We start from the raw sequence: 13,145 nt of genomic DNA, 5'->3' as shown, positions 1-13,145 counted from the left end.
GTAACTCCCTTGGAAGGGACTGCCCATTTACCCTGCCTGGATCCTTAACGCTGGTGGCATCGCCACCTGACACCTCCGTTACTGCGACACCCTCGGTTCTCTCTGGAAGGGTCCTGATCCAGACAATCAGGTCAGGCTCATCTGTGCACAAGAAGCAGCAACGTTGGTTACAGCAAACGGTTCATTAACGGCATGCTCCGCCTCCCAGGCCGACCTATGCGCAGCCTCGGGGACCTGAGAAGAAGCAGGCGTTGACTTCACACTTGGCCGACTCACCTGCCCCTCGGGCCAGAGCTCCAGTCCCCTAGGGTCCTTACCGGCCAGATGAGGAAGTTGGCCTAGATGGCCTCAAAATTCCTTCCCAGCTTTTACTTCCATGAGCCTGTAAACTTTTCCTTCCTTGCCTCCAAAGAAGGTGTTTTGAAAGAGAAATTTTACGATTTCTAGCAAGTTGGAAATAAGGTTGAGTTTCACAGCCTTGGGCTGACTGGCACAACTCTGACCTCGCCCCCCTGTGCTGTTCACCAGTCTCCAGTGCGGGTGTAACTTACTCAGAGGCCACTTGGCTCATCTGTCTGCTTTCCAGGCTGGCTCTGACGACACGCCAGGGTTCTGATGTGTGCCTTTCTGCGTTTCCCTGTCCTCTCTTCCAGCAAGCAGTCAACAACAGCTTCCCCTTCTCCGTACATGACAATCGGCACAGCTTTCAGAATTCTGGATACTTCTTCGACTCCGTGAGTACTTCTCTCCAAATTACGAATCAAATGGGGAGAGAGGTTGGGGCCCTTGATTTTCTGAGACGTGTTGAAGATAGAGAATCCCCTCAAAACTGGAACAAAGTCAAAATTAAAGCCTCATGACAGGTTACAGAAAAAATGCACAAAGCTTTCAAAGTTCCACACAACTTTCAAGGTCTGCAGCAGCCTCCCGATGAGGTTTTTGCGTACTTCATGCTTTTCAAAGGGCCCCCCTGTAAATTGTCTCATTAGCGAGCTTTCTTGTGCAGATGTCGTGGGAAAGAGGGATTGCCTGTGTGTCTCTGGGTGGCAGAGTCAGGACCCACAAGGAGGGGTCAGAGGGATGGGGAGCTCGCTTAATATAAAGAAAGACTTCCTAAGAACTGGAGTTGTCTTTTCTCTAGAGGCAGTAAGTTCCCCGTCCCTGGAGAAAATAAAGTCTGATTGCACTTGGTGGTGGTTTAACACAGCACCGTGCTATGGAAATATATTCCAATCCATACATGTAATTTAAAAATTTCTAGTGACCGTATTAAGAAGAAACAGATGAGATGAATTTTTATATTTTTTATTTAATCCAATAATTCTCCAAATTATCAATTCAACATATAATCAATTAAAAATTATTAATGAGATATTTTACATTCCCCAAACTAAGTCTTTAAATCCAGTTCATATTTTACATTTGGGGCGCCTCTGAATTTGGAAGATCCACACTTCACGTGCTTACTAGCACATATGGCTAGGGGATATCAAACTGGACAGGAGAGAGTTAGCATGTCCTAGGTAGAGGTCACCTAGGTCCTTAGGTGACCTCTGAAAATCTCTATCAAACCTGAGAGTCCATGATGATGATGATGATGATGATGATGATGATGATGTCAGTAGTACCCACTATCTGCGAGGCATATGCTGTATGTTATGGCCATACGTGGTATTTATTCCTCACAACGACCTATATGTTAATTACTCTTATCATCCCCAATTTAGAAACGAAGAACCAGTGAAGTTAAACAATTTGCCCAAAGCTACTCTCTCTTCTAGGATACAATCCCTAAGCTAGCTGACATGATTTAATTTAGAAACTCTGGTTTGTCTCTGCAGTGTTGAATACAGAACCAGAATATCCACTCTGCCTGCTTTTCTAAATAGAATGCTTAAAATTATTTTCTCAACTACCGAAGTAACGTACGTCCTTTCAATTTTTCAAATAATACGGAATTATATAAAATTAAAAATAAAATTTGCACCCTTGTTTTTCCTCCTCACAATCTCACCTTGATGATTCACTGATAATGGTTTGATGGGTAAAGTATAACAATTTTTTTTTTTTTTTGCAATTTACATGCAAACATACACACATAAGTGTATATCTTGTTAATAATACAAACAGGATTGAACCACATATATTTTATCAGAAATATTTTATCAGAAATAATCTCATAGAAAGCATTGGAAGCTTTCCAACTTTCTTCTACATTCTGGAATAATTTATATAGTGTGTGATTTCCAGTTTACGAAGATTAGATAGCATTTACTATAAAACTATTTGGGTTTGATTTATTTTTAGAATAAGTTTTTTTACTACCTTTTTATTTTCTCTTTTGATTATTAACCTATTCAAACTTTCTGTCTCTTCCTGAGTAGATTTTCCTGATATGTGTTTGCCTAAAATTTACCTATTTCACTTCATATTTATTAGTATAAGATTTTTTTTAAAATACTCTCTTTTTGTTATTTTTCTTTTTCTTTTTTTCCAGTTGAATGCTCAGGTCATATCCTTGTGACTGTTTTTGTTAATAATTTTATTGAAACTATGAATATGCCTCATATTATTACTTTGGCTACATCCCAAAGGCTTTTCTAACTAGGGTCTCATTATTATTTGCTTCCAAAATAGTCTATGATTTAATTTTTGATTTATTCTTTAACTAAAAATACTTTAGAAGAATGTTTTGAATTTTCTATAAGGTTAGAATTTTTAAAAATTGTCCTTTTGTTGCAAATATCTAGTTCTATGGGTTATAGTAAGTTTTATAAAATATAATCCGGTTTCTACTTCTGAATTATAAAGATTATCCTTGTTATATTATATGTGATTCATTTTAACAAGTGTTTCATGGATGTTAAGAAAGAATATATATTCCTCATCTGTTGGTTACAAAGTTCGTTATCTTTATTAATTCTGTTAATTGTTATTTAAATCTTTCATATACTTTTCTTGATATTTGTCTTGATCTGTCAATTTCTCCTTCTAAGATTATTCTTGAGCTTCTAAATATTTTTGCCTTATATGATTTAATACCATATCTTTCTGTATAAAAATTTATTATTGTTTTATTTTCTTGATGACTTTTATTATTTATCAATGTGAAGTATTCCTCTATATGCTTTAATGCATGTAGCAATTACTTCTACATTGTAATATTAGTATTGCCACTATTAATGTCTTTCTGCTAACATTTGTTCTTTATATTATGGTCCATTTTTTTGTCCTTATAGTTTGTACTCATTTCATTTGGGGTATGTGTTTTTTTATTATTATTATTAGAAATAGAATAGAGCATGGTTTAAAAAAATCCAAGAGTCATTGTTTCTTTAAATGAGAATTTAACCCATTCATATTATTACGATAATTTGTTTTCGGTTTTATTTTTGCCATCTGATTTTATGTTTCCTATTTATCATGTTTGTATGTTGCCCGCCCCCCAACTCTGCTAGATTGAATTTATTTGCTCACTTTGACTTCTATTGATAATCTACTAGTGGCTTCTCTTAAGTATAAATGTTTAAGAAATAAATTAACACTATATTATTCTGCATATAAAAATTAATATCTACAGCTTTCCCCAAGAATAAGGCAAATCCTTGAGAGTACTTACCTCTGTCACTTCCTTTTCTAGAGGCTCTTGTCTTGGTGGCCCAGATTGTCCTCTCCCAACTCGTGGAGGTACCGTTCTCCTGGGATAATGTTAAGTGGCCTTGAGTTCCCCAGTCAGTTTGGAATCCTGAAATTTCAGTTCCAGATTGGCCTCTCTCTGTCTGTCTGTCTGTCTGTGTGTGTCTCTCTCTCTCTCTCTCTCTCTCTCTCTCTCCTCCTTTCCTCCCTGCCTTCCTCCTCCTATCCTTCCTTTTTCCATTCTTGTGGATTAGTTTAAGTTTTAACATATTTCATAGTAACATTATCAGCAAATATTTAGACTTGCAAGCTTTACTTGTGACTTTCCTGTGGCTCTTTCCCCTATTCATTTCATCCCTTATTTTTATTTATTTATTTTGTTTCTGGAGTATCTGCGAGTAGTATTTCAGGAAGGTGCTTGGGCAGTGTGACCAGCATCTTCCCTTTGTCCTTCTAGAGCCACTCTCTCCCCTTTCCCTTTGCTGTGGCTCTGAGGGCTAATCTGTGTGGACCACATTCCTCTTCAAGCCCCTTGGACACAGTCACTGCTCTGCTTCTTGGTGTGTCCCCACACCCAGCCCCTTTATTATACACTGAGGAGCCACCTGGGTACAGAGATCCTACCTGGGACCCCTGGTGTCCAGTCTGGTTAATGGGCTGTTTCCAGCTGTGGTCTTTCCGGTTCTGCCCTCCACGTCTCTAGAAGTCCAGTCCCCTGGGTGGGAGTGGAAGGCTTTGAGAACAATAACAGAACACTACCAGCATGGTTTGAGTGTTGATTTACAGCCTTCAACAGGTCGGTAAAGAATACCTCTTGTCATGGTTGCCAATTGTGCGTTTAAACATGGTATGTCACGCAGCTAGTTTTACTAAAGACCTCAGGACTTTGTGACCCTGAATATTTTTTCTCCTAACCGTCTCATAATTCCTCCCCAGGGCATGGGACGTAAGAAGATCTCCCCAGAAAAAAGGCAACACGTTTCGAGAAATTTCAATCTTTGGGCATGTGACTATGTTCCATCTTGTCTTGATGGCTTTTCAAATAACCAAATATCATATGTCTGTCAGGAAGCCATGGTCGTCCCAATTTTCAGGCGCTTTCCAAGACGTTATAATGAGATATGGAGCACTTTTAAATTTATTCCCCAGCAAAGCTACACAGAGACTTTCAAAAAGCATCCAAAAGTCAAGTTCACTGTTGACAAAAAGGCTGGTTCTCCACCGGAGCCCTAATCTTTCCAGAAGATTCCTGCTGAGTTTTGTGATACTAGTGTTTCATTGTATCAGCGCTACCATTGAACATAGGATTTGTTTAGAATTAGGGACTGCGTACGTCTTAATGCCGAGACGAAGCTCTCCCGTATGACACAGGGATCAATGTCCCTACACTGAGAAACCGGACATACAACCGATCGTTTTCGCTCTCACCTTTAAGATATTTTTATAATTTTAATAAGGTACGGAAACATTCGAGTCCTTATAAAATAAAGGCACTCATAGTGAAGGAATGTGTTTTAAGTGAAAATACGTTTAATGAATTTTAAACTTGCCACATGAACTTTTGGAGGAGTTTTAAAAATGACATAATTCATATATGGTTACATTGTCATTTGGCAATTTCAAAAAAATACAAAGGAAAATCCCCACTGATTTCGCCACATCTCTCATCCTTGTCCTGTCCTCAGAAGTAAGTTAATCTTTTGTACAATCACGGAGATGTGGAAAGCTACGTTAGGAATTTAAACATAAACTATGCAGCACATTAGGTTCGGTAACTTTCTTTTGATAGTTAACAACGTATCTCGAAGTTCTGGCAGCGTCAGTGTGAATAGACCGATTTGCTTCTTAACCGTGGCACTGTCAGACCTTGTGCCACGTGAACATGCTTGATTGGTTTCCTCTAGGTGGATGTTTACATGCACCTCTGGAGCAAGCTCTGAAAAGTTACCTGGTTAGTGCTGGATTGGGTGGTATGCACAAAGTTTTCATGAATACTCCCAAATAACCTTAGGAAAAGACTAGACCAATTAAACTCCTGCCAACGGGATCTATGCATTTGTTTGTGCCCCTACCCCTTGAATTATCTTGTAGATATTTAAGGATATTTAGGGACAAGAAAAATTAGTATCTTGCTATTTTCTTATTTTTTATTTCTCTGATGACTAGTAAAGTTGAACATCTTTTTCCACTCAGCGGCCATTTATATTTCCCTTCTGTAAACTGAGTGACATTATTCTACACACAAAGTTTCTTGTTCATAGTTGATTCTTTTCTGTAGATGAATTCTAGAATAAGCTTGTCAAATAAGTCCATAGGCCATTTGATAGGAATTTCCTCAAATTTAGATATTAATCTATGTGAGAATTGACATCTTTATCCCATGGTATAGTTTCCCATTTATTCAAATCTTATTTTATGTTCTTCAGTAAAGTTTTATAATTTTTTTCACATAAGTCCGACATGTTTCCTTTGTATGTTTATTCCTGCACGTTTTGAACTCTTGTGGCAATTTTAAATGTCATTTTTTTAAGTTGTACTTTTAGGTTGGTTTTTCGTGATTCATAAAAAAGCTGTTGATTTCTGTATGTAAACCTTGTGTTTTTCACCTGGCTCAACATCTGATTAATAAACAAACACATATTCTAATAAAATAAAAATAAAGTGCTAATAATTTTTCAGTAGACTCTCCTGGATTTTCTGTGTAGACGATTACAGCATTTGCGAGAGTGAGAATTTCCAACACGTTTCTCCAGCGCGTGTCCGCAGCACCGGGCGCCACGCCCCCCGCTCTGCCCGGGGTTAAGTTCTCGGAAAAGCGCGGCCTCCGACTCTGACGTGCAGGAAGCCGTTTCCTTCCATTTCCTTCTCTTCTCCCAAGGTGTCCTCACAAACCCTCACTCGCCTCTCAGCCCAGTCACCAACAGTCTCCAACAAGAGTGACCCCAATTCCAGTTTACTGGAGATGAAATTCAAAAGATTACCAAAAAGATATACAGAACCAAATCCGCGGTTATGTGACAGAGGGACGTGTGGAAGGGGGAAGATCGGCCTCTGCTCTTTGGGATTAAAGACTAGGGGCGTGTTTATCATCTATAGAAACACACATTAGATAACTTGCCCTTAAAAGCAGTCTTGTTTGACTTAATTGTTTTTTACATAAAAAATAAATAACACTGTTCAACACTTCACGGTTTTCAATCCAGTGAACCAAGAACAAAAGGACATAGTTACTTTAACGGAGGGGTAGGTCTTGGGGGCTCCAGGGTTGATGCCCCGAATATAGTAACCCACTTTACAAAATAAAAGTCTGATAACTTGGCACAGCATCAGCGACTTGCTGTTGCTGGTTCTGTTTTAGTGTGTTGTTTCGAACAGAGGAATAAACAGCCAGTTACGGAAACCCCAACTCACTAATCAATTACATGCAGGTGTTCATAGATTTCTTCTGTTTTAATGAATTAGACTTGGACATGTGCCATCATCCTAGAAACGACTTAGACACTAAAAGAACAGCTGACGGCTCTGTAATAACGATTCCCAGTGATGCTGCCAGTATCCATCCCAGAGCAAGGCCAGGGAACTTCGGTTGCCGTGACTGTAATGGGCACGCACGTAACTGTTGAGTTTTCTATGCTCTGAAAAACCAGATCTGAAGATCCTTGGACACGACGGGCCAAAGGGCAGAGTGATGATTTCTGCGGGCGACCAACTCCCGTGAGCACTGCCTGTTTTTAGGCCGAGAAGTGCATTCTCGGTCGGTCTACTTTGACATTCACGACCAGTGTCACAGGTGGCCTTTGCCCCCTCTTCGTTGCACAGGTTTCGTGGCCGTCTTTGGCCACGGCCATCTCTGTTGCGATGCCATGCACCGCGTTCCGATGTGGCAGCTGCTTCTCCTTCCATGGCTGTGGCAGCTGCTTCTCCTTCCATGGCTGATGCAGCCACTGGGCCGACATCTGCTGTCCGGTTTAGCAGCTAACCGCAGCTCCGGCAGAGTTCAGCTCACGTCGCTGCTGGCCCGTGGGCGGCTCGGGGAAAAGGACGCTTCACCCAACTCGACGGTTTTTTTTTGGTTTTTTTTTTTTTTAACCTACAGAATCGGTACCATATTGAGGACTCCTGTCGGGGGAGATGGGTGAGGGGGAGGAAGGGCTCGAAATGATAAGCTAAAGATAGGTTTCCCATATGTTCTGCTGAGCTCGGGGAAGAATCCATGCTGTTATGGTAACACCCCAAGAACCACAAAACAAGCAAGGAGAATCAATGTCCTCCCGGCTCTGTGCTGCCAGCCACGATCTTTAGGCTCAGCGTGGTGCCTCGAGCCAGGGACTGGGGGAGACCCCTTCAGCTGGGCTCTGGGCTTTTCTCTGGGTGGAACCAGGCTATTCTTCCCAAACACACGGTGGAGTCCCCACGGGAATCCCGGCACGGTGCTGAGGACTCCAAAGCGCTGTGTAAGTGTGAAGTGCTGTGCACTGCCTTTGTAAGTACCTATCAAAACAAATGAAAACATCTCAACTGACACACAATATTTAAGTAAATGCGTTACGGATATACCAAAATAATCCCCCCAAATATTAAACAACAAATCAACCCCCTGCCAGAACCTGCCTCACTGAATCAACGGAATGAATAAAATCGTAACTCACGCGCTTGACGACGGCTCTGTAAAATGGTTGAATTTGTTAGGTGTAGAGTGTGATTTCTGCGGGGTAACCAAAATAGCCTCGAATGCTTTATTCTCTCTCCCAATCGAAATCAAACAGATTTTCAAGTTCCCAAACTGGGTAATACAGGCAAAGAGCACGCTTTCATCCCGGCTCGCCCTTCCCCTGCCCGCACAGGAGCTAGCGGTAGAACGTTGGGATCTGAGGGTCATGACTTCTCTCCTGTCTGGGCACTGGTCTGGTGACCTCATTTGTAGCGGCCACTTGTGTTCCCAGCAGAAAAGGCGACTCTGCTCGTTGCCCATGATCCATACAGCTGCCTGCAGGGTTGGAACCCGGCCTTCTCTGCCCAGAAGCGCACTGCAATTCCTTAGACCCGAAGGAGAAACATCAACACTGTCTGAAGGTCTCCCACTGCTCATAACCTTCATCGAAGGTTCCAGGTTCCATGACTGTTATCAGCCACGAGTGGCATTTCCGATCCTTCTCCATCAAATGCCACTGCGGTTCCAAAAGAGGATGGGGAAGGCTCAACGTAACCCCACAGAAAAAATCTTATTGTTCCCCCAAAGGGTATTTTGTGTTGAAACCAATGCCTAACATCTGTGATATGCTAGATCTTTGTAGGAAGGAGCTGGGCCTGCTGGCCCACGACATTTGAGAGTTTGTGTTTTCAGTCAATCTGGATAGCTCTGGTTAAAGGGAGCGTGTCTGCCAACTGGATCCAGGCTGATTTCCAGCTCATTCCTGACGCAGCCCCGCCCCCACCCTCCCCTCTCGATCTCCCCATTCCCTCTGGAACTGCTTGTGTGTCCGCATACTCATGGATGCCAACGTGAGTAAATGTAATACGTGACCAAACACCTCATGTGCTTACTCGTCATTCAATGATTGTTTTTTAAGCCACTGCTCTGGACGTTGGGGTACAAGGGTGAGCGGCCACGGACTCATCCTCGCTCTTAGTGCATGTGATCTGCACTCTCTGTCAGATGACAGAGCACAGCACCCCTGCAACAGCCAAGATGTCAAGCCAAGAATGCTGATTAAGTGTGGACCAGGCGATAATACTTTGAAAGGTCATAATTATAATTTTATTAAGCTGTGATCAGGGAGATAAGATAAATGTCATAGAAATGTGTTTAATATTGGATACAGATTATATTACAGAACAATTATGGATTTGTGTTTCTTGTGCACATTCAAATTTGGATATGCGTAAGGGTGAAAGCTGAGTCTAATTTTTTATCTGTTGGATGAGGAATTGATTTTAATTCTTTCTCTGCTAATTAAAGGAAAATTAGAAAAACAAACTATTTACTAAAGCACTAAATGCGTTTTGATTACTTATGGATATAAGCAGTTATTTTGGTTTCATTTATTTGCTTGCCGGAAATGTAATGATAGGTAAAATTAAGAATTAATAGTGGAATAGTGAGGGATTATGGGTTTATTCAGCAGATGGAACGAGGTCTGTGCTTTTTCCACCTTATATTTGGTAACGTGAAGTCGCAGTGTGTGCCTTGGGGTAAAGCTAAGCAACAGTTAACCCCTGCCACATAGAGCGAGCAGCGAGGGGATGTAGCAGAGGCACCAGGCAGGGGGACAAGGCGATGCGTGTGGCTGCAGCCGGGTTTGGTTTGAGATGCCTGGGGGAGGCAAAGGGAAGCCTCAGCAATCAGCTGAGCACGGAGGCTCAGTTCGGGATGAGGGCCAGGTGCGCAGGGGAGAGATGGGTGATAGCTTAATGGAGAAACAGAGTCAGCAGGAGAATGTTTGTTTTTCTTTCTTAAAATGACAAATTTATTATCTTATGGTTCTAGAGGTCAGAGCCCAAAAGGGGTCTCCAAAGGCAAAGATCGAAGCGTGGGCAGGGCGGGTTCCCGTAGAAGGCTGGGGGAGAATCTGTCTGCGTTCCCTTCCTGGGTTCCGGAGGCCCGGGGGTTCGCGGCCCCTCCCTCTGTCCTCAAACCGGCGATGTGAGCCCCTTCCCACCTGGCCTTCTCTCTAGTGCTGCCGTCAGGTTCTCTCTCCACCCATCCTTTTCTTCTTGGATATATATTTTTTAAAACACAAGAAAGAGCAGTGCTTTTTGACCGAGGCAAAGAAGGGAATGGACGGCCTGAGGTTGCCTAAGGATGGTAGGCGGGGCTGGAGCGGTACCAGGTGGGCCAGCCTTTGGGTGGGGGCGTCACGAGACATGTAAGACTAGGGGAGAGGGAGGACTTGAGTCCCCCTGGAGTGGCTGCTTCATCCTAGGGAGGTAGAGGGTAGATCCTGATCTGAGAATGAGGTGCCTGAGAATGTGGGACCTTGAGGAAGGTGGGTGGGGTGTGGAGGCGCCATTCCAGGTGGAGGCTGGGTGGGGCCGTCCAGCCGCATGGAGAGGGTCTGGATTTATATGGGGCCTTGGTCTCACTTTGGGATTTCCCAACAGACCAAGAGTGAGGCAGGAGAAAGCAATGAAAGGGGAGCGAAAACCATTCCCGTAGGAAAGCCCGAGGCCACAGATGCCATGAGAAGGCCTTGGGCAGGCTCCTGAGGCTGGCCGCGCGCTCATTCTCCCAGGGCGCCTCAAACAGCGCCAGGGCTGGGCGCGCGCCCAGATCGGTAAGTCAGGTCCTGGGGGTGGAGCCCACCTTGGGTGTTTACTCAAAGCTCCCAGGTGATTCCAAGACTAGTCAGGGCTGAGAACTACTGGTGGGACCTGAGGAAATGCACTGCCAGTGCACCAGAGCGTCGGGAGAAACTAGAAGGGGACCCGGGGACGGCGGGAACGTGCCAGGAGAGGCCTAAAAGCGACCTGAGTGGAAGAAGGTGGGGCAGCGCAGGCGGGGTTGGGGGCGGGGCCGCGATGGTCCGGGGCGGGGCCGCGATGGTCCGGGGCGGGGCCGCGATGGCCCGGGGGCGGGGCCGCGATGGTCCGGGGCGGGGCCGCGGTGGCCCGGGGGCGGGGCCGCAATGCGTGGAGCAGAATTTTAGAGTTTTAGAATTGGATCACAGGATTTAGACAAGCCATATTTGTGAACTTATTTGGAACTTTTACAAAGGTATCAAAACAATCTCATTCAGTTATTGATTTAATGAATCGTCTTTATAAAATAGTTGACCAAACACGATGCGAAAATATTTGAAGTTTCCCAGAAATTCAGGCTACCTGGCCACCGAGGAGAGAGGTTATCAGAGCCTCGTGGGCCGGGGGTCCAGTCCGGGCTGTGATGGACCCCCCAGGCCCGAGGCTCGCTCGAGCGGTGTGGTAGGGGCCCCGGCCTGGCCAGCGTGTGTAGGAAACAGGAGGGAGCGGAGAAAGCAGGCGGGGGGCCCAGCGCGTGGGAGGACACCAGGCCGTTGCCAGGGCCTCAGGCCGGGATGACGGCAGCGTCCGGGGCCAGTGGAACACTGCGCGCGTCTCCCTGTCTGCTGCACCGCCGTACCCCGGCACACACTTGCCCAGCATACGGAGCATGGTCTAAAGGAACTGTCAAAAGAACATTCCAGAAAGCCTTCGCACAGGACGGTTGCGAAGGCTGGTTTTAGCTGACTGGCTGAGAGCACAGCTTCGTACAGGCCTCCGTTATTCATTCTCTTTACGGCCTTGGGCAGATTACCTGTAAATCTTAGTTTTCACATCCTTATCTCCGGGCTAATTATAGATCCCGCCTCCTAGGATTAAGGATTACGTGAGAAGACGCACGCAGTGTGTCTCAAAAGTGAGGGGTGCAGAGTAAGGGGTCTGTACGTGGGAGCTGTAGCTGCTGGACGATTCTGATGGTCGGCCAGCGAGGCCTGCAAGGGGATCTCGGATCCCGTCTCCTGGATGCAAGGAGAAGCGGATTGGCACCGGTGCCCTGTGGACACTCTTGCCATTAAGTCTTAACAAAATCGAGTCCCTAATTACAATTCTCTTGTGCCTGCGTTAGTTCCTAGAGAACCGAGAAACATCCGGTAGGCGGTGGGTCTGACGTGACCTTGACCACTCACCTGCTTTTGCTAAGGGAAGACTTGGCCACTACATTGCAGCTGGAAGTAACATTTGTGCCTCCTCCTTGGAGCTCCCTCACAGCCCTGAGCCCACTGGGATGCCAAGAATCCCCATCTCTTCTTCCCAGGCTGCAGGCGCCCTGGGGACAGAGCCACATCCGGCCCTTTCTCCTGGACCTTGACACTGTGCTCAGTTCTCTATCTGAGGACCCTCACCGACTATTTACTGCACTAATGAGCTAGGGAGTGTTTCAGAACACAACCTCTAAAACCAGTGTTTGCAGATCTGGGCGTTTTTTTTAACCTTCTGGTTTTTAACTAAATGTACGTTTTCCATTCTAGAAGTGACAACCATCATTTTGCTTTACAAAGCTGCAGCAGGTAAGTAAAGATGATCGTCTACAAAGATGACAATGTTTTGCTGAGGTCACATTTGTGGAAAAGAACTCTCCAATCTTTCTCCTCTGAAGAAAGATTCCCTTTGGTTATTTATTTAATAGCTGTGATCACAGGTAGAGAAGACAATTTCTGCTGTGGCCTAAATATATAAAGAGATATATTTCACGAGGAAAAGTGCCCAAAGCAAAAACTGCTTTTCCCCCCAAGAACTCAGTGAACTCACAGAGGGACGTGCCATAACAACACAGCCTCTTGAGAATGTCACAAAACCTGCAGAGGCTTGTGGGGGGAGGGGTGTCAGACCATCTTTGCTCAGCCGTGGGGAGTGGGGGGACTGGCTTCCACGGGCTCTGCAGAATGAATTGCACCATCTATGTTTTAACTCCCCAAGCACTCAGGTGCTACACAGATTAATCAGATTCAGAAAATGCTTTTTAAAAAGTCACATATGTAACAAACACCCTT

The 13,145-nt window shown here is 44.6% G+C and overlaps 1 protein-coding gene across 1 annotated transcript in view; it reads left to right on the top strand.

Annotated features, from left to right (window-relative positions):
- Positions 1-4,915, top strand: part of TEX36 (testis expressed 36) — a 9,891-nt gene extending 4,976 nt beyond the window's left edge. The window contains exons 2-3 of the mRNA XM_011365478.2: positions 654-734; positions 4,573-4,915. Coding sequence (XP_011363780.1) covers positions 654-734; positions 4,573-4,869 — 378 coding nt within the window. The 3' untranslated portion in view covers positions 4,870-4,915. The remainder of the gene's footprint in view (positions 1-653; positions 735-4,572) is intronic.
- Positions 4,916-13,145: the final 8,230 nt, after the last annotated feature.

This window comes from Pteropus vampyrus, unplaced genomic scaffold (genome assembly GCF_000151845.1).
Source record: "Pteropus vampyrus isolate Shadow unplaced genomic scaffold, Pvam_2.0 Scaffold111, whole genome shotgun sequence".
NCBI lineage: Eukaryota > Metazoa > Chordata > Mammalia > Chiroptera > Pteropodidae > Pteropus > Pteropus vampyrus.
This window is presented reverse-complemented; position numbering and strand designations above follow the sequence as displayed.